Below are 22,486 nucleotides of genomic sequence, written 5' to 3'. Positions count from 1 at the left end.
GTTTTCATGTATTGATTATGCAGAACAAACGACTTTTTTGGCCCAACTCTGCTTTGCAGGACACATGAGAGCACATCTATTTATAGACCTGATAAAAAAAGTAGTCACAATAATGCAAAGGATCTGGCCAGCCCAGAAAGAGGAAGGAAATGAGATGCTCGGGCTGCCAGTTTCCCCTCCAGACCTTCCCACTGCGCATGGATATCGCGGGGTGCCGGGGCCAGGGAGCAGCCATATGCCCTGAACGCCTCCGGTGCCCGATCGCTCGGGGAAGAAGGAAGCTCAGCACAATCTCCACTATTTTTTACATCATTCGCATCGTGCTTATTTGGGGGGTTCCTTTCTGGACTCCACGTTAGCCCATTGGCACGGCCTTGCTTTCTGCAAGCCCAGGGTGCACCGGAGCATGAGGGGGTCCCCAGGCACAAGCACCACGTTGGAAGGACTTAAGCCACCAAGTCCCCGGGCTGGGACCGCACGGCCCCGCTTCTGCCCCYGGCCAGGTGGCGAGGGACACTGGCTGCACTGGCGATGAAGAGAGATCTAAACCCGGCCCAGCAAACGTCCACATGCCCGGTYCTCCCAGGGAACTCGTTGCCCAGGGGCATCTAGGGGCCGAGGCATCAGTGAGACCACACGAGTATAAGGTGCTAATGGAAATCATGAAAACAGCCGACACAGGAACCTGCTCCTCTTCTCCCAAAACTCTGCTGACAAACATGCAGCCACCTGAWGGGCTCAGCTCTGATCCCAAGAGAKGGCTGGTCTATTTTTCCCTCAAGCTCCCCAAAGAGGGCACGTCCAAGCACCYCCAAACCTTCCCTGTTGACCCCAGTGTGCGTTGGCAGACGGCCATGGTGGCAAAGCCCGTCCTGGAGAAACTGTGCAGAAAAAGCCCAGCGCGTTCTCAGATGTTGTGCATGGACAGTTAAGGATCTATCTAATGGTAAACAATTACATTCCTCGGTCATCTGATACTTTTTAAATTTTGGGGCGGGGGGGAAGCTTTCTGAATTTTCAATAGTTCCTTTGTTAAAGCATCTGTTACTCACATAATTGAAAAGATGTTTGTTCAGTGCTATGCTTGAGAGTACAGTTATTTAATCTTAATGATAAAGCCCTGAGAACAGAAAATCAAGAGTAAAAACCACTTGTTATTTAAAAAAGAAAAAAAAAAAAAAAAAAAAGAAAAAAAAAAAACAGGAAAAGAAAGAGAGGACTAAGACATCTCATCTGTCTTCAGGCTTAAATTCGTGCTTGATGGAAAACTATTGACACAATTTGCAAGTCACAAACTTTCGTCTGAGCCTGTGACTGGCTGCAGTGGGGAGGGAAGGCAGAAAGTGGGGTGCAAACAAGAATAAAACCACTGAGTTAGTACGACAAGAAAAACTGCTGCTCGGCAAGTTCTTTTTGGGTTAAACAAAGAGCTAGCTGTAGTTTACAGCATGACATAACAGTTGATTAATTTTTGCCTGAGGATGTTTTCACACTTAACAGTGTAAACCAAAACCTTCCATTAATTACACTGTGTATTAAAAGACAACTATAAGTGTTTACATGTAGATGTTGCAATAAGTGCCTATCTTTTCTTCCCTCTGAGAGATGGGCTGCCTCTGCCTACAAAACTCTRCCAAAATGCTTGTGTAGTGCTGGAGTTATCAAGATGCTCTAAGGGAAGCAAGCAGCTCTGGTAAAGAATGTGGGACCCTCCTGCATATTGAATTACTCCACAATATCCTCAGGGCAGAGAGACCTCACGATTGTTAAAGGGAAACCATGTAACGGGCTTATTTTAACCTGCCTTGTGTTTTTGATAATATGCAATATTTATGTGGGCTATTTAGATGGGGGAAAATGGAAAAGGCAGAACAGGCTCTGAAACGTGCAGGGCACCGTCCTCCTGGTGTTGGGTCTCCTGCGAAGGGAAGGATGTGCAGCACATCCTGCAGGTGCTCAGAGGCCACAGTGACRTGCAGGACAAAACCCATCATGGTTCTGTGCCCACAGCCTCTGTGCTGGACCGTGCATGACCCATCCTGACCAGGAGGCCACGTCTCACCCATTTGCTACCGTTTGCTCACAGCCCCATTGAGCTGCCTGTGCTTGCAGAGGGCACCGAGCCCCACATCGTGCTGGGGCTTGGCCAGGGCAGGGTTTGGYTTGGGGGAACCAAAAGGTCTCACCAGGTAATGGCTCTTCTTTGTTGTTGTTTTTAGAGCTTTTTACACCTGATGAACCTCCTGGTTGGGCTTTTGAGGTTTTTCTTTTTTTTGGAGGGGAGCGCCGCAGTTGTGGGGCASGTCTCTCCAAGAGGAGGACTGAGGCTGCCCATGGTGGGTCCTGCGCAGGAGCAGAGGAAAGCCCAGAGTTGCCCGTGCCTCCTGCACGGCCTTGTTGGGGCAGGCGGCGGGCACAGGAGGGCTCCTCGTGTTGATGGAACCAAGCAATGCCCGAAACGCCAGCGCCGCCGCAGCCTCAACCATGCACCAAGCAACAGCCCCGCGACGGGGAAACATTAATGCCYTTTATATTGGTAATCATCTGTAACACGAGCAATTAAGTACAGTACTAATGGACTATAGCCAAGAGCCTGGTACTAATATTAAAAACTGACAGAGATGAATAGGTTTGGAAGGAAAACTAGGCTGACAAAGACATTTTTATGAAGTGCTCAGGCCTATTTGGAATAACCCAATCAGCGGCAGGTTCAGACCAGCCATGCCTGCAGTGACAATAACGCATTCATTGGCATTATATGATCCCTGCTATGCCTTAAATAAAAACATCCATTGCTTCTACTCAGCTACCTGCACTTTCATTATTACCCTCATTAATAAAACAAAAGTTGTCTAACTAATGTACAAATAACACTTGCCGAAACGCTGGCAACCTTGCCTTGTTTTAAAATGAAAGCAGTTACAGGAAACACGAGCCCGTACTCCATGAAAAATGAATCGGTTGATAATGCATAAAAAAAAAAAAAAAAAAAAAAAAAAAAAAAAAAAAAAAAAAAAACCCTTTCGTTTTGCAGAGAAACAAAGAAAAAAGAGATTTCTGCTTCCCCTCCAGATCTGCCCTGTGCATGGCCAGGCCACGGCCATCAGAACAGCCTTGGAAGTCGGGGCATTGCCAGGAAAGGCCAGTGGGTTTCAGGAAGGAAAACCATGAATTTTTTTCAGCTTTTCCTTCCCAGCTTACCAGCTTAATTCAATTTCCAGTTTAGCTTTGCAGCTCACCTTCACGTAAGGAAATGTATGTGTGTCCTCAATGAGGAACGTCTATCCCTGCACTGCAGCTCTAGTTTTAGATTAAATGTCAACCAAGCATTTCATCTGTAAATGACCATTACATTTACAGGTGTAGGAGTTAGAAATATTGGCTGAAACAAAGCATGACAATCTCACTCTTTTCTTTCTTTTTTCTTTTTTTTTTTTTTTTTTTTAATCAAGTTTGAGGCTCAATATGTTTTTTCTGTGGTGGAAAAAAAGTTTCTAGTACTAGAAATCCAGGGACTGGACTACTCACTATGGAGTTTCATATATGTCTCTGTTTTTTCAGGCCAGATTGGGTAAGGCATGTTTTTTGTTAGCTAACCTAAAAATCTTACCAGTAATTTTTTTTTCCTCCATATGCCATCTTTGGACAGACTGCCAGAGCCTCAGACGAGAGGCTCTGYCTCATATCAAGCCGAGACCAGAACCAGGCAACGGACTTTGGAACGCAAGAACTCGAATTTGGGCTCGTTGGCCCAAATTAGAGCCATCTTAAGCACAAGCGAGGTGACCTTCCTTCCTTGGCGTAGCCCACGCCAATGACTCCTAGAAGCAAAGGGAACCAGCCAGGGGCCAGGGCAGCGTGTGCGGCACCAGGAAAAGGTCAAACGTGCCCCTTGCTCCCAGGTCTGCTCTGCAGCGCTGTGCTTGGGCGAGCCCAAACCTCTTCCTGTACCCAGTAAAGCAACTTGTTCCTCCCCCGGGACAGGAGATCGGACTTGCATTATCTGAGCCAGAAATTGAAGAGCTTTCATTAATATTCGCTTCTTTAAAAAAAAAAAAAAAAAAAAAAAAAAGAGGTTTCTACAAACCAAACCAAAATAACATTCCAGCTCCAGCATTCTACTTGATGCGTGCTGGCCTTGCAAGCCCTGGAAAATACTATGTGCCTGGGAAGACCGAGGCACCAGGAGCTGCGTGCGGCGGGCAGCGGAGGGCAGGGAGAAGCGGCAGCGCGATGCCCAGCGGGACCCACAGCGCGCACTGCACCGGGGTTGTGGGCTGCCCCCTTATTTACATCACAACTCCAATCTSCTTAATTGGCTTTCCTAAAAAAAAGAAGCGTTTGCATCAATTAGCTGTCCTCCCTTGTTCTTCCTGGGCTATGTTTTGCTCACTTTTGCAGCCTCTTTACCAGAGAAACGGTTGTAAAAATTAAGATAGGAAGCAAAGAAAAATCAGATGCTCGTTCTATTTATTTTGTCACTGGAGACACACACTCTGGTTTAAATTACAATGGATTATCTGACTAAAGCAGTGGGGAAATATTTACCATGTCTTTAAGAACCCTCTCCCTCTCCCATTCTCTAATTCGTTATAAAATGCTTTGAAGGCTCTCCAAATTAATTTTTTCATTATTAAACACGCATTTCAGATTCGTTATCTTACCTTTCATAATGTCTGCGAGTACATGTAGCAGCACTTGTGCTTCCAGGGTTACCACCTAATTCATCATAAATATGTTTCCATTGTCGACGGGCTGTTATCTGTAAAAATGGCAATGGAAAATTTAATCTTGCATCTTTACAGATTCTACAGCATTTGAGTTCACAACAACAAATGCATGTGTGACACTTTCAGAACAGCATGTACTACCAGCACTATAAAAGCCCCTAAAGAATATATAGCAAGCACAGAGCTTTGGGTGTCTGTCTTTTTTTTTTTCCCCYTTTTTTTTAAGTTAACACCATGCCATGTATTTTATTTCTCTCTAAAATGGAGTGATCTGCCTGATTCATTATCAAGTCACAAGCAATACAGCCTCACAAAAGAGAAGCTCAATCAATAGAGGGTCATTAACCATCAGAAGTTATGCAGACAAATCCCACCGTGAATTATGAAAATGAAGCTTGAACCAAACTCAGCACAAATAATGATTACGTAGTTATTTTAACTGAATTAGAGAAAATAAATCTCCTGCAACATCCAAATCTACCACAAAACTCTGTAAATCCACAAAAGCATAATCYGTAACTCTATATGCTCCAAGCTGTTTATTTTTATCCATTTATGTCAGTCAAATATATAGATCAAATAGTAGTGAAATCTTAACACACTCCAATGTTAATATTTGAGCTATGTACTTTATTGGACCACGCTGATGAAAATAAACATCTTGTAACATATTGAGCTGCATACCAGAGTTCTGTGTTTTTTGTTTTTTTTTTTTTTTTTGTACAGAAATTAGGATTACACAGAATAACAGATGGAAGACCTGGCAAAAGAATTGTTTCTGAATACCACTTCATTATTTTATATATTCTGCTATTTTTAAAACAGGAAGAAAAACAGGAATAGGACAAGCACAACAGATCACCCTCCTCTGCCTGTAGCTCATGAAGAGGACAGTGGAAAATTGCAAGGGGAATGTTGGGGCAATTTGGGGAGAATTTTATCATTTTCTGTGGAGTGCTTTAGATTTTAATATATTCAGCCCTGGAGGCTTCTCCTGAGTTCCCCACAGAGCAGTCAATGGTGTTTACTGAGGAGCTAAAGGCAGCAATCAGAAGAAAACAAATATTACAGCTTGCAATCTGAGGTCTGTAATTTTAATCTAAAGAAGTGGAGCTGGCTACTGTCATTAAATATTACAGGCTAAGAGGTGCTTTTTTCATCTCTGCATAAAAGGAAAGTCCTTCCTTTGCTGAAATTATTCTCTAAAGGCAAAAGGATGGCTGGAGACCCATTATTTGATAATGTTACAGTTCCTTGAAGTTCTTTGTTTGGCCTGTTCTTAGAAGTCATCAGCACCTCCCACTCTCTACTGGTCCCTATAGATAGYTTGCATCTATAGATATTTGCAAAAAGGAAGCATTTTCTCTTACATTCTAACTAAGCAAAATAGATTGACTACATTCATTAATTTTATTCTGTCTTCTGGAGGCAAACCAAGACCAGAGGTAAGAGATGCCACAAAATAGGGATAAATTCTGCACAAACACATGATTTAAATCATAGATCAAATTCCCATCCAAGGAAAAGGTTCATTTTAAGTCAGTTTTGTTCAGGTTCTTAAGCTTCTTCTCCACGATGCCACCCACACTGCTGCTGGTTATCATTATGGAAGGCGGTAGAGATGTGAAGTCCTGATGAACACCTGGGAGTGTAAATGGAGGCTCTTTCTCCAACCTGAGAGGTGCAAAAGGAGCTACGCCTCGGAGACCGCTCCGTTGTTAGCCGTGTCTCTCCCCTCTGGGCTGTGTGGGGCAGCAGAGTTTACACAGATATTCACCCAGCGACCCAGATCTCTGCAAAGTTGTGCTCTGCCACGTATGGAACTCAGTTTACATCTGCCATTCCCCAAATGATTATTATTCCAACAAAGCCTGGGGTTGGGCTCTCCCCTGCTCTGCAAAGTTCAGTTCTTATGTTTAGTAAACTCCAAAGGACCCAAGTAAGTGATAAACTACATCCTTAAACAAAATGCTGCCCGATGGAAGCTCTGCCAGTGTCAGGCAGGGCAGCATTGCTGGAGTCCAGTGCTCATGGTGACCACATCCAGGTAGAGCATCTCCTTCTCACTTCGCTCAAGTCACTCCCAGTTGCTTCCAGGGAGGAATAACCTCCTGAGGAGCCAGGGAAGAGCAGTGCTTGGCAATACTCTGCTCSTGCTCATTGTTCATCCCCAAAACACCTGCCTTGGCCGCTTCCACACAGCACTTTCCAGCGCTGACAGGGCTCATGCGTGTTGCTGCCTCTGGCTCGGGCGCATAGCAGCCAGAAAGCTGGTAGCAAAAGATATAGAAACACTGAAATATTTTGGTTGTCTGACCAGATTATTTCCCATAAACAATGAAAAGCATYGTGCCATTTTCTTCAAAGCCTGCAAGTAGAGTGGGCTTAGACCATGCAGAGCCTGCAAGAGCTCTATCAAAAATTTCCGGAGCACTTCCAATGCACACTTTTGGTTAATTCATCTCAAGTTTCCTGACATAAGCTGATACATTCCTGTTGACAACATTACAGAAGACAAAGTTCCCTTGTTGCTTTAGATCTCTGATTTGCTCTTCTCCCTGCTCCTCGCAGTGCTCACATTTGTAAGGGTGCAGGATGCTCCAGGTTCCCCCATCAATCACAGGAACTGCACAGGCCACTCTTGTCAAGCTTTCCATTCCAAGGCTGGTTTCAGTTTAGAAGCAGCTTCTGGCTTCCAACTTCCAACCCATATGCACAACTTGCTCCAGGAGCAACCAAAGAAAAGCAGTGATCTTAGTCGTTAAAGCAGGGAGCTGTTTATACAAAAGCTTTTATTGGTTTCTTCTGCTTTGAGAAATCTTAAAGGTCTTCTGTACTGCAGCAGCAAATCTAAGTGGAGATTTTCTGGTCATGGCATGTGATCTTCACAAAGCTCCTTGAAACAGAGTTCTTGTGTTACCTTATTCCTGTATGACACAAACTCAGGTATTTTGGATGCCATTGCTACATCAGCTTCTTCGGGCATGCCCAGCCACAGAACTTTTGAAAATTACTGATGACAGTTACCAAGCTAAAGCACTTTGCTGCACCTTCCAGGAGGCAGTAGCTAAATGGGATCCTGCTGACCTTCAGTGAAATTTAGGCTGCTGCAGACCAAACACTGAGCCCCAACTAATGTTTTTTGTTTGATTGTTTGTTTTTTAACCTTGATGTTTTCTCAGACATCTTCAGGTTGTCCATTCAGCACCACGCTCTCCTGCCAAGATGAACACGACACAGCATTCCCTGCGTGTTGCCTCTGAAGGGAAGATGCCACTTCACAACTTGCCAAAGATAACTCTTTGGATAATCCCTGGATATCTCCCATCTATGAACATCTGCAAGCTTTATTCACTTCATTTAGGATGACTGAGAAAATCCCAGGCTGTGCTTGTTCAATGTCACTGCAGCTGAGGCATCTACAATGCGACATTGTTTTGAAATTTCATCTAGGGATTTGGGGACAGTTTAAATCATTCACTGCTGTGAGGTTCTCTCAGGTCTGCTACACAGAATACTTTTCAATGAGCTCTCATTATTTTAAGCAGAGATGCTTATTTCATGTATCTTTTTTTAAGAGAAACATAATCCCTCAAATTCCAGAGAGATGGCTTCATCTGGTGAGGAGTTAGACCAATTTACATGGGTTTCTATTCTTAGTAAGCCTGCACCACAGTTAAGAATACTGTCCCAAGGAATACACAATACTGCAATAACACAGCTACAGATGACAACTTCCTAAGAATTAGTAATCAAACAGAAAAAAAGACTCTCAAAAATACTCTAATATGAGAACCCTTAAATAAAAGCATATAGCACATGATTATGATTTGACAGTATTAAGTATCACATATGTACAGGTAACACCTTCTGCAAGCTTCACTGGATCCGTTCCAGCGTCTGATATGTGATAATTATGGAAGGACTGGCAGATGGTTAAGGAAGTTGTTGCCTGCACCTCAAATCCAATCCCTGGCTGTTTGCATTCACCTTTCAATCCTTAAATGACAGGACTGGACTCAGAGGTCTCGTGAGTCTGAGCAGAAGCCAAGAAACACAATCTAACCCCTGCTCCTCATCAGAGGCGCTTTTAAAGCCCTGTAAAAGCTTCTGTACATGTACAAGGTGGACAGGGCAAGGGATGAAAGTGAAAATGAGCTGACTACCATTCTTCTGCCGAACACAAAGATGCAAAGTGCCCAGATTTCACAGGGAAAGTTTCTATGCTCCTTAGTCAAAAATAAACTGACCATTCTCTGTTCCAATAAGTGATTTCTCTTTTAAGTATTGTAAGGAAAAGAAAGCTTACAACTGGGTATTTTGCTTCAACATGACAGCCATTTTGTAAAGAGGCAGCAAATAAAAGCTTGGTTAAAATTACTTACTGGAACAGAGAACGGTCAGTTTATTTTTGGTTAATGATGATGACGATGTTGATGATTAAGTTTCAATCTACCTTAACATACGAACCAGAAACTTGTCAAAATCCAGAGCAGGTTGAAGACAAAGAATCCTTAAAACAGACTAATGACTCATCTACATCAGACAGCAAGGTCCATGTAAATAAACACAGCTTAATCAGGACAGGCTCCTGTCACCCTAAAATTGAAGTTTTTGCTCTGTGCATGACATCTCATCATCAACAGATATTGGCCTAATCTAGTCATTACTGTATTACAGTTACTCGAGATTTTAAATATGGGACTAAGCAGATCTGTCTAAGATCCTGGAACTAATACTGAGCTGTATAACACACCAGCCGTTCGCTGACTGGCTGAAAAACAAAAGAAGAACCAAACACAAAATCCTCCTCTCAATGTTCACCAGGATAAAATACACACAGTCCGCTGCAGCTTGGCAAACTGTGTCAGTGTAAAATGGCCATAAAATTAAAAAAAAAAGGAAAAAAATGAAGAGGGTGGAAGGGTGGATGGAAGGGTGAATAAGTCAAAGTATTGCAATAACTATTGGTTTAACATTCAGGGAATGTAAAACAAAGGCAGATCCATATTGAGGATGAGATCATCAACAGAAAAGAATGCAGTTGGGCGGCCTCATGCTCCATGTATAACCTAACTCACATCCACACAACACTCCAAATCTCAGCTCTTCTGCAGAGAAAACATGAAAGACATCCATACCCATAAAAACTGGATCAGCGCCGCCCCCCACCACACACCCCAGGCACTCCCAARTTAAATCTGGCCTGAGCTATGCTTCCTTTGCCATTTACTGACCAGCAAGTGGTTTCTAAGTTTCTTGTCTATGGAAAATAAGCACAATCAGTACATTTTCCTCAAAAGTGACCAATGTCCCTCATCCTCAGAGCACATGTGTTGGTGGAACAGCTCAGGACCTTTGAGACAAGGATAGCATGATGCTACCTGACACGGATGCTCCCGTATGGGGTCCTGCACATTGCTGCTGCCATTGGGAGACCTGCCTCAGTGGCCTTGTGCTCACAGCCACACCAGCACAGTCCTCCCCCTACACACGCAGCTTCTCCTTCTTCAGCATCTCTAAACCCATCTCTTGCTCTCTTGTCCTGGCTCTCAACCTAAGCTGTCTCCAGCAAAGCTCGACCTGGGCACCCCAGTCCCTTGGGGAGGCCCAAATGTTGCTGTGGGCTCCCCTGCCYCTCTGAGCGCTCTGCCCATGTCACTCCCCGCTCGACCTCCTTCCCAGCCTTCGCTCACGCTCTGGATCAAGTTCAGGGTTTTAGCCCTCATTCACACTGCACTTCACAACTCACGGCATGCCTCCGGGCTCACAATCGCTGTAAACAGTCCCTGCACTCGCTGCAGCAGCTAGTCGTGCATGTACACCCAGGAGCACACATGCGCACACCCCTCTACCTAAGCATGCTATGTGCTGATTAAGGAAAGATAGAGAAGTAACAGAAGCCAAACCAAGCATACAGCTTTGCTGAGAACGTTAGTGCTCTTGTTTCACAAAGCCCAACCACACCCACGCTAATAAACCCGGGCTCTTATTTTGGAGAACAATACACTTCATTGTATGGAAAGAAAATAGCCACTTTTATATTTTTGTTCAAATGACTTTCAGTTTCTTGATAGTGCATTTCTTCTTTTTCTTCTGTCATTTCGCTACAGCACAGATATGTCCCAGATTACTTCGTAAACAAAGCAAAAATAATTTCTTTCATCCAACTGCGGCAGGAACTGAACAACTTAATCTGATCATTGTGTGCAAAGAAAATATTTCCAATGACGACATCTTCCTATGTCAATTGGTTTTTATTACAGATGTCGTCTCTATGTGCCATATTAATGCAGCTCTTTCTTCTCATTTCAAGATTTTAATCTAAGTTTGTTGCTCTACTATTTTATTGGTTCAAAATACACGCTGTAAAATCCACGGCCATCAAATTTTCCTGTGAGCTAAAAATAAACTGCTCTTGTCAGATATGGTTAGCTGATAAAAAGTGTCAGAAACTTTTCTGAATTACTTTGATAACTTCCTGTTTATGTGGTACTGACCCTTGTCTAATAAAGATCTTTTACACTTAGAATAAGAGAAGATACTGCAGTGTACTATTCCTTAATGGACAATGCTGATTACTTCTGAAAGCCTTTAATACATTTCCCATATTAGACATGAACAGATGTCAGGGATGTTGCCAAGTGAAATTTCTTTTATGCAATCTTGGCTTGTTGTACAATAATAGCCCTTTCTCAACATGGGAAAAAATTACAGACCCAACTAATTTCCTTGACAGGGAAGAGTTACATATGTTTTCCACTTGTAGTTTTTACGACAAGTTTACAATTTTGCCAAACCTGGAACTAATTGGGACTGTTTCCAAAAATGGTCCAATAAACTCACAATGTGTACAGCTAGCCTGAAATGCAGCAAATGATTGTTTGCTTTTACATTTTTTTTCTAGCAGGGAAAAGTTAGATTGCACAATTACTTCATTTAAGTTACTTAAACACTTACTGTTTCATATCCTCCCAGTTTTTGAGCAGCTTGAAACATAGTCCAAAGGTTAACTGTTAGAGGGACAATAAGTATTTAGATAAGCATTGCATTAACCAACACATTTCAAAGAAATGTTAATTAAACAGTTTTTTAAAAAGAAAAATAGGGAAAAAATGCTCACAGCCTCTGAAAAAGCTCCTGTGAAACAATTTGCAAAGACATATTTACATAATCTGAAGAGTAAATATTAGCRCACACAATATATATATTTTCAATTGCATGTAAGAGAATAAACTTAAATGGCTTTACGGGACTGGAAAAGTATCCTGAGACAAAGGTAATGGGATCATTTGACTTTGCTGATAAGAAGCACAGTATAATGGCAGTAACATGTTTCCATAACTTTGATAATAAAAATTACTCATCGGAAAGAATGCTGGTTTTAATTATTTGTTTAGCGCTGATTTCATTAACAAGCAAGCATGAGCACACACTGGCTCACAGAGAATGCCTATTGATGAAGCAGCAATATCCAATATTTACCGCCGCCCACATAATGGCCTCCCTCATCAATAAGCAATGGGCTGTGCTCAAACAGGTCCTACGGGAATGAATCCGGCGGAGCCCAAATAACTATGGAAAGGGCGGTCCTGCCTTGCCCATGGTTACGGGCTGGGAGGCTCAGAGGCATCTCCCCCAAAAGATGCTCTGGGAGATGCCTGTTGCCTTCTCCGTCACTCTTCTCCCTCATGTGCTTTTCCTCAGTGTCCCACGGGGGCACTTACTGCTGGGGTGTCTTAATTTTCCTTTAATTTCCCAAAGAATAATTGATATAATTGAGTAACTGAACTTAACARAAGGCCCATGCATCACACCACCACGAAACAGTGATTCTCAAGAGACGTACAACGAGGATTTGGGGCGGGACTCGGCCGTGACACCGCGGGTCCCAGAGGACCGGMTCTAGTGCCGCACGGGGGATGCTCTGCTGGAGCAAACGTACTGCTTCTCCCCACTAACATCGTTGTTCTTGCAGTGTTTGCACAGCTCTTGCTGGACAAATACAGTCTGCTCCTGCAAACATTCCTGCTCTCCTCAGCATACTTACTCTTGGCATTTAAGTATTTGTCTGATCAGGCCTCTAATTCATAAAGAGCGCCAGGCAATTTTCAGTGTATTTTAGCTAAATGTTAGCAAAGGACCCCATCCCTGGTGGAGAATTTCAGAAATGATGCTCTCGCTTGTGTGGCAAGTCCACCTTGCCCCTTTGCTTGAGGGAGCACAGAATAAAGCTGGGGGGGCGGGGGAGGAATCACTCTTCAACACAAAAATGTTCTGAAAGCCTCATTGAACCTTGTACTGCTTCAGAGCTATCAAGAGCTTTGCTTAGGCCTTGATTTAATCTGAATCAATGCATAATGCAACAAAGCTGTTCATAGTACATTAATTTTACTTCCATTTCAAGCAGCCAGTTTTCAGACAAACACTGTAATCATTCGGAGTTATATAAGTTTATAATGGCTGCTGGAGGCCTGTTGCAATCAGTGCCAATTGCTATTAGGTATGTAAATTGTTATGTAAAACATACAGGTCTGACATTCTTCATCAAAATAACACATGGCTTTAATCTGGGAGATAAATTAGAGTAAATAGTATTTCAATCCATGGAGTCCTCCCTTTAAGCAATTAAAGTATCATTCAACCTATAGATAAGGAGTAAAAATACCCCCATTTACAGCTTTTGTTGGAAATGCTAAAAGATCTACACTTGCATTGCAATATTTATGTAAAATTTAGTTGGAACTGTATCTTCTCCACCTAAGACTGCTTTACAGACCGTGGCACTACAAACTGTACATGCCAAAGCAATTCTAAACATTGCATTCTGTATTAAACAGATACAGTCTGGTTTTATATTCTCTGAAGTCAATAATTTATTAACTATAAACACATTTTTGTGCTTAAAAATATGATCCCTTCTGTGCCTTTCTTGACCACCTTTAAATGTCTTCCTTTAATATTTGTCCTTTCATAAAGAACATCTGGGCACAATAAAGATACGTCATATTATTAACTCAGAAGAAAGGCATTACAGACGCTGCAGATTTACAAAACAGAAAACTAGAGAGTTTTCAGCATGCCTATTTCTAGTCATAATCAGCGGATTTAAACCTATAAATATCCGGCAGCAACTACCCCAGAAGGAAGCAATGCAAATCTAGGCATAAGAGACAGTAAAATGCCTCGACTGGAAAATTTGTAGGTATAAACATGCCCCCCCCCCATCCATAAAGCTTTAAAATAGGCTCCGTGTGCAAATACTTTCTCTGGAGAAGCCAAAGCATTCTAAAATGTCAACAACAAAGTGAGAAAAAGGATACTTACTCTGCTTAAAACCTAAATAGGGTATTCGTTCAATTGGTGTTTTCCTTTCTTTCATATATTTATAAAGTGCCACAAGGAAAGCCTGCTCATCAGCTCTGCATTCTTCACCTACGGCAATCTTTGATTTATCCTCACTTGAGCCTTTTTTACAGTTGCTGTTGTTACTCTTGGGTTTGGGCAAAGCTGACTTAGCCTCACATTTTACCTGGGAAAAGAAAAGATGTCATATCAGATCTGGGTAACCTTTAATTTTCACTTAAGGAATAAATAACCTCTCCTAACAGAATGGCTTGTTGAAAAATACGAAGACCAAACCATGCAACTGTGTTTGAGGGGAAACAAAGGAAGCTATTTATAGAGCTAAATGTCTTGTTCTGAATCTTAGTCACAACATTTTTAAATAGCYGCATCTTTAAATCATTATAACCCATTGGTAATGCTCACAAGCTCTGCGTTTTTATGACTGTACATTGCTATGTCACAGACAGCTCCCATCTCTCGCATACACTTGCCATTAGCAAGTCTAATAATAACCCTCGTTGCAGGACTGACACGGAGTGCTGCTGACTCCCGTGGACACCCCTCGGAGCCGGGGTGCTCGACTCCTTCCAGGAATGCTCCGCGGTCGGCTCTGCAAAGATGCCTCCTTCTCTGCTTTGGCCCACCAGAAGAGATGCGAACCTTGGCAAGCCTCCTCCGGGCAGAGCTCTCACCACACAACAGCGGAGGGTCTGCTGCAGCGCAGGCTTAAGGCTAGAGGCTCGGAGCATCTGCTTAAAGTTAAGCACAGCCCTGAGTATTTAGCAGAAGGAAGAGGTGGGTTACAGGAGCTGTTGCTGGTAGACACCAGCAGCCTCCATGCACGTGAGCCCCAAAGCTCGGTGCTTCCCGCTGACCTCCCCGGCATGAGCGTGCCAGTCAGGAAGCCAACAAATTGGAACCACTTTACTTCTCATYGGCATTCAAAATAAGGAGGAAAATATCCAGTGAGACTGGCTTAATCCCGCAGTCCTCCTGCAGATAATCCTCCCATTGAATCTGGCAAATTACAATTCGAGCCTTCCCACAGCCGATGTATACAAATAACAAAAGAGTGCACCCTCACAAACTGGTTTTTAAAAGCTCTCCAGACAAACCATGTCCAAGATGGGATCAATATGCTGCCAGGGAAATACTGCAAGTCCTCTACTATGAGGTGGTCAAGGGTGCTCTGAAGTACTGCAAGGAAGCTTCTGATGGCTCCGTACCCTCACCAAGCCATGTCCACTGTGCTTCCAGGGGCACGAGGGAGGCTGTGAAAGGCAGCATTCAGGAATTCAGGACAAGAGTGGTGTGTCTTGACGATGAGGAAGGCGGGAGTTTGGGGGAGCCCTTCGGTGCAGCTGGCACCAACCCTTCCATAGCCCCCAGTAAACCATCGACTCCATCGTCCTCCCCACTCCTGCACCGGGAGCTCCATGGGCACTTGTTGACATTTAGGAGGTAAGTGCTAGGAAGCGCATTACGCAAGTGCCAGAAACAAACAGCAAACACACTACGGGAAGACTGACCAAAATATGCTTATTTTGCCTCAGAAAAGTGACTCTGTGTTCAGGCCCAAGGAAAGCAAAGGCCTTTCCTTTACACTGCTCCGCACTGCAGAAAGCACTTTGCAGAAAGCACTGATTTAAGGTTAGCTGTATCCATAGTGTCCCACAGGCAGGGAGGCAATGCTGCTACCCAACTAGAGGCCCAGGCAGAGGGAAGTGGCCACAACTTTGCATGWTACTCTGTGCTGCTGAAATGAAGGACATCGGAGGGCACAGACTTGTTCCTGCCAAGGACTTGCAAATGCATTTCCTGCAAGATCTTTCTCAGTCCCTCACTCCTGCAGTGCCTTTACTGCCCTGGYCTGATGGTATTGCCTGGTCTGATGGCACACTGAGAGGGGGTCTTCCTATGGCATGAGACATCAGGCTTTGCCTTTTAGGTCTACATATGCTTCCTGATCAAGGCTCTGTAAAGATCCTGAATTTCATCCAAAACTCAATGAAGCTAGTGGGAATTTTTCCCACTAAATGAGTTTTGGATTGGCTCACTCCAGTTTTCAGTTCAGAGCAGTAATTCCTTATTATTTTTTTTTAACTTTGGCTCCTTGCAAAATTATTTAACAGCTTCCTCTAGCAAAGCTCAAATTACATTGTCATAATTCTCAATGCCATTCCAAAGACTGGGTTAGCACTCCCAATAGGAACCCATAATTTCAATRAATTCGGGATTTTTTAATTTGAGCTGTAAATTTGTTGCAAGCTAAAACTTGGAACAAATTCTCTGAGCCTGGGAACAAATTTGTGATTACGAAGCCCACTTGCTAGGTAAGAAACAATCTATCTTTCTATCTATCTCTCTGTCAATCTATTTCCACATTTTTACTGTGTTTTCTTTTACAMACTGGGGAGTTCAGAACTATGTTTGCAATGCTGGCTAAGGCATGAATGCTAAATCAGATCAAGGCTAACTTATATGAAAGCAACCTAATGATAACGGACATTACTCCCAAGGAGACATAAGGAAACAAAGGAAATAACCTATGAAAGAGGGTGTTGGGAGTGAGAAAACCCCGTGCTGCACCCCCCCCCTTTCTCTCCAGCGTTCAGAGCAGCGGGGTCAGCGCGCCTGCCGAAGCCAAGCGCGCCCGAGCGCAAAGCGAGCAGCCCAAGCAGCGTCTYGGTCAACGAGGCCGTGACGAGGGCTGCAGAGCGGCACCCACTCAGTGCTCAGGGCACGGGCCTCGCTGCTGGCACGTCACCACCACGTGACAGGAGGTATGAATGACTGCCATGGCCAAGGATTAATGGGAACTGAAAGGGCCAGGTGCCAGGCCGGACAACGCCGGTGCAAATCCAGCGTGAAGGCATCCAAGTCCCTCAGGGCCACGCCAGACTTGCACTGGGGACCGGCAAATGACCTAACTTCACCCTCAAAACACAAGCCTGAAACTTCCTAGAAGACAAAGATCTGGACAAAGGTAGCAAACAAGGATTTTTCTTGGCTACACTTTCTTTTCTGGTCTGCTCCCAAAGCCTTGATGATTGTTTTGCAAATGGAGCATCCCATTTCCACTGGAGGAGCCCAATCTTCTTCGCTCTAAAACTGTACAACTTAATACATCCAAAGGACACAGGCCATTAATCGCCCCAGCCCAGGCAGCCCTTCCAGGGTCCCTCCACAGATTATGAACCTGTTGAAAGCACCTGAGCACGGCTGATCCCTTTGTCAGCCAGAAGGGCACGATCTGCAGTCAACGGCACGTGAACACCCACGCAGCATCCCTGTGTTTGCTTTCTCCTGCCAAGGGTCTCACACTCGCCCCAGACCACCACAGAACCTCATATAAGAGCTTCAATCAGATAACGTCTGAGGCGCTCGGAATAAACCTCCAGGTCTGAGAGCGTGCCAGGCCACCTGTGGCTGCAGGAAAAGCATACACTGGCAACTTTTAAACCAGTTTCCCAGATCTCGCCATACAGATGAAGTGAGAGATTTATTTTAGCATTTGCACTAGGAGATGTAAAGAACAGATTCATTTGGGGACACTTTCCGTGTTTAACAAGTTAATCCTTTCAGCTCTTCAAATTGGTCAGACTGGGCRTTTTTAACAAGTTTTACAGGGTGTTTTTAGGCACTCTGAACGGGCATGCCCTTGTGGGGGTAGCGAGGTTCACAGGGGAGTCCGCCAGACACCAAAACCCATCCAGGCCTGATGGCACATAAAGCATCAAAGCCTCTACGTTCCTGGGAGTGTTTCGCTAGAAGGGAGTTGGAGATGCACCTTTCCAAGAGAACTCATCCTGCCATCAGGATCAGAGAGTTTGTTTTTTCCAATTTTTGCATTCTTAATCTAGGAGGATACCCCTCCTGCCCCCAAAATGCAGAAGACAGACACAGGAGATGGACCAAGAAGTGATACACAAGCAAATCATTTCCCCTGGCAGTATCTGTGGGGCCACAACAGCTCTGTCTGTCCATCCTGCTGTCATTCAGTTTTTTCACAAGCAACCTAGATGCAAAATCACTCAGATGCACTCATACCAAACTGAACACTTCTCTGCATCAGCTGGCAGTGAAAGTCTACAAAATGATCTGCTCATAGTTCAAGGTAAGCATGCCCTAATGAACCAAGTTCTAAGGGCTTACAAAGATTGCTAGTCATTGGCAGCTTAGAWCATGAAATCCAGCAAGTCATTACAACCATGTGGTTTGTTGGGCTTGACAGGCTTAAAATCCGTCTCTGGAACGCCACTTCTTCCACCACTTCCCTCGTCCTAAGCTGCACAGCCAGCGTGTCTCCTGCAACCCCCGAAATGGGGCTGCTGTCAGACCCTGGGTGCCACGTGCTGAGGAGGAAAGCAGCACAACTTCTGGTCAAAAGGGACTCTAGCAGGAACGCGAGTATGGCCAGGACCTCTGCCAACACGTTTCAATATGTGACACAAGTGGATTTGTCCCATTTGCACTCGTAGTTTTCAACTCTGCTTTCCATGGACCCATCAACAGCATTAGCCAGAGATGGAGTGAGGACAGAAGACTATGGTGGAGCACAATGCAGAGCATAAGATGAAGGCTCAAACACATTACACGGATCTCCGTTCCTGCTTCTGCCCAAAATGCACTTCCCCTTCTCCCTCCGAAAGCTATTGGCAGTGACCCAAACTGCATAACGTGCAGAACATCTGCTCTGGTGGGTTTCTGACTCACTGCCCGCCCCCCCGAAAGGATGGCCACGGCCTGGAGACACAGATTGATGCAAAGAGCCACAGCGAAGTCAGTGGGACTATGAGTAAGGACACTACATCATGAACATGTCTATTATTTATAATGAAATTAAGCTGGCCAAGATAATTAATGCTATTAATATCTGCACAATGATGAGCGCAGTATGACTAGATAAATAGGCAGAATTACTTCTTATCTGAAATATCGTCACATTTGACTAGTAGGGTGAACTCAAATATAAATAGAGTGGATAAACAATTTGGTATGAAGTGTTACTGTTGTTTTTAATTATCTCATACCTATATATCAGGTGCTGAAGAGGCACAACTACTCATGCCACAGTCCAGGCTGCTTTGACAACACAGTCCACGCTGAATTTTGCCGGTCATCTTTTAATACAAGACCTGTCCAGGAGGAGGGGGTTCTGAGGTGTTTTCCCGCTGTGGATTTTGCACATTCTTCCCCACAGCAAAGGCTGGTGCTGGCGGCAGGAGCCTTGAGCGGCGCCCCGGGCTCCCACCGTCCCCACGCCCGGCGCGGGCTCCCGCGGAGCCCAACGGGGGCAACAAGCAGCGAAACGCTGACTCCGGGACACAAACTCCAGCCTGTTTGTGTCTGACACCAAGAGGAGGCACAATCTACCCAAACTTCTAGGGAGGAGGAGGAGGAGGAATTTAATCTGCCCTCCTATGAGAGAGGGGGAGCCAGTACTTCCACTYGACCTCTTTAACCCCCTAATCTCCCGGGACATTCGCTGCCCATGACAATACAGCCTAGATGCATCTGCAGACTCACTGTATTTCCTAAGGAGGTAGTCGCTACAATGCAAACGCTTTGCAGATACGCATCCRTCTAATTCATGGAAACAATGGATTCAGGAGGAGCTGACCTACAAATTCAGTGTAGGCAAACGTGCGTAGCTGGTGCTCAGGAGCAGTGCAGTGACCAAGCGTGCCCACAGATAAGCATCTACAAGTATTGCTCTCTCTAAGTAATTTTCCATCTTTGCATCTTACAGTTTCGAATTAAATCATTTTGAAAGGAGCCATTTGTGCTGAGCTTTTTTTTAAGAGAAAACCAAATTCCTATTTAAAACCACAGAGACAACACAGAGAATAGGATGTAAATTAAACTACAGAAATGTCATTTAAAAATAAATTTAAGGGAAGACTGTACAAGTGTCTAAGAAGTAAGTCTGAAAACCCAAACCAGTGATCCAGTTTGGAGTCGCAACAGGGCTAAGCACTGCAGCAAATCCAGCACACTCCTTAAAAACATGCACTGTTCAACAAACCCTGGAATACACAGCTCACTGCTCAGTATTAAAGAGCCAGCCCAGAGTTTTTAACTTCTGTACTTTTGTTCTGAATTTCCTTTTCCTCCCTTATCTTTTTTTTTTCTTTTTTTAAGTCATGATCTTAACATCACGGTTATGGCGTTTGTGTATGCTTCTTAGAAACCATTATTTGAAGGCAGCTCTTGTTTCATACTCTGTTTATCTTCAAACTTATATTTAGCAGTACATTGTAACAGGGTGAGCTGCTTGCTGGTTTATTTTTAATTTGAAGATACAGCCACAAAGTATGTTTGTGTGTCACAGAATGTGAAAGTTAACACTGGATGCCAAGAAAGCTTAAGCACTACCAGTTACCAACAAGCTGATAGCATTAAGTTGTGAGGTGATTATAGTTGCTGGTAACTTTGAACACAGATGTGATTTAATGTGAAGAATAGAACTATTGAAAAAAAAAAAAMCCCAAACCCCGCTTTTCTCTCCCCAAGCAAATAAGTTACTTTCTAAATTTGAAACAGTGTGCTGGGAAACAAAGGCAGAGCTGTAGCTAAAAAAGGAGAATGCACTGAAAGGAATATTATTAAGTGATTTACCTTGGCAACAGCTTTGCTTTCGGAATTATTGTTGGAATCCTTAATGCCGTTTAATGAATCTCTCCTCTGTGGGCATGGCTTCTTTTTGCGTGGTCTCCCTTTAAGATTTGGTGCTGGAAATTAATGGAGAAAAATGTGAGCACACTATCTTATACATGGCTTCTTAACAGCAGAAAGCATAATAAATAATTCCCCTACAATCAGTCACAGAAACGTACACATCTGTCTATAGTAAATGCTTATTACGAGGTTCCCATCCKCCATGGCTTACGTCTTGACACACTATATGTTTCTATATCATATTCCCCAAGGCTCATCTATTCTACTTTCACATATCTAATTAATACAAAGTCAAACACTGGTCTCCAAAGGACACAGAGAGAAAGCACAAATATTTCTCAATGGTACAAAAAGAATAAAATTGAATATTAATAGGGTACTTTGCATTAATCAGCCTACTGCATTTATTATAATTATTTTTAATCTTCAATAAGAGTGCTAACTAGCATTTTCAACTTTGGGAAACATCTGGTTTTGGAAATGTTCTGAAATATTGAAACTCATTTCAGTCTCAAGAAACGTTTATATATCCTGTCACTCTTGTCAAAGTTCTTCCAGAAAAGAAAAAAAAAAGAAAAAAAAAGAAAAAAAAAAGAAAAAAAAAAGGAAAAAAGGAAAGCAAGCCCAAGTCCTGAAATGGATCTAAAAAATCAGCAAAGAGATCTAGGAGACCAGTGCTGAAATAAGTGACTGATTGTTTTGTACATATCGTACATGTAAATGAACATGAACCACTTTCATTTCTGCCCAGTTCTCAGGGTGCTTGGATAAAAGAGCTCTGAAATAGAACATTGACTAAACCCTAATGATGCGGAGCCATATTTAGAACAGGATATGGATCATAACAACAACAACAAAAAARGATTCATCTTTCAATAATGATGTTACAATACAAATTACGATCGCATATTGAAATATTAGATAAAGCAGCTGCTTGTTCATCGTTACGTGTCCTGCCTGTTTTCAGATTTAAAAACCAGTCTCCAACTACTAGAGCAACATCTAAAATGATAAACAATCATTAACTAATGACTGTACTGAAGAAGATAATTTGCTATAAACCTTTAATTTCTAGGTAACCATTGTTTTCATTACTTAAAGGGATGATTGGAACAATGTCAGAAATCTAAACACCACAAACCTCTTGAGTGCCTCCTAATTGTTTCTAATCTCACATTTGTCACACAGTAAGTCAGTGGTTTCAGGACATTTTACATTTTAATTAGTTTGCCAACGCAATAAAGGGTGCTAATTTGATTTTATAGTTTGAATAACAGTGTCATATTTGGTCCACTTAAAGAAAAACAAGAGCCATGGGTTTAAGACCAAAAGTCCAAAAGAGACATCCTTTTTCTTTCCCAAGTACTGACACGGCATAAAAATATATGCACGCGTGTGTGCATGTGCGCAAGTCCGTATTTGGGTAGAAACAAAAATATATGTTCAACTCCCTGTGGAAATCTCTCCATATATCTCCAGCGAAGCACATTCTGCTGCCTGAAAAGTACTGCGGAAAGCGACTCGGCAGTTGCTAACATGCAAAAGCAAACAAAGAGATAAAGAAATTGTTACCCATTCCGGCCGCCCAACATCTGCCTGATTTATACCTGCCGGCGGGAGCGCGGYGGCGCGCGCCTGCCCAGCGCCGCGGCCGGATGGGAGCGGGGCGAGCGCCGCCACCATTCGCTGGGGCCCACGGCCCCCCCGGCGCCGCTGCGGCCGCCCGC

At 43.6% G+C, this 22,486-nt stretch overlaps 1 protein-coding gene across 1 annotated transcript in view; it reads right to left on the bottom strand.

Annotated features, from left to right (window-relative positions):
• The window catches only part of ARID5B (AT-rich interaction domain 5B), a 97,671-nt gene that overhangs the window by 10,313 nt on the left and 64,872 nt on the right, over nt 1-22,486 (bottom strand). Inside the window, exons 4-7 of the mRNA XM_026043049.1 lie at nt 20,700-20,812; nt 14,058-14,262; nt 11,691-11,743; nt 4,665-4,762 (exon numbers count right to left, since the gene is read on the bottom strand). Of these exons, the coding sequence (XP_025898834.1) occupies nt 4,665-4,762; nt 11,691-11,743; nt 14,058-14,262; nt 20,700-20,812 (469 nt within the window). The remainder of the gene's footprint in view (nt 1-4,664; nt 4,763-11,690; nt 11,744-14,057; nt 14,263-20,699; nt 20,813-22,486) is intronic.

Source organism: Nothoprocta perdicaria, unplaced genomic scaffold (assembly GCF_003342845.1).
Source record: "Nothoprocta perdicaria isolate Ctin4 unplaced genomic scaffold, notPer1 scaffold_32, whole genome shotgun sequence".
In the NCBI taxonomy this organism is placed as follows: Eukaryota; Metazoa; Chordata; class Aves; order Tinamiformes; family Tinamidae; genus Nothoprocta; species Nothoprocta perdicaria.
Note: the sequence above shows the minus strand (reverse complement) of the source record. Positions and strands in the feature narration are given on the sequence as shown.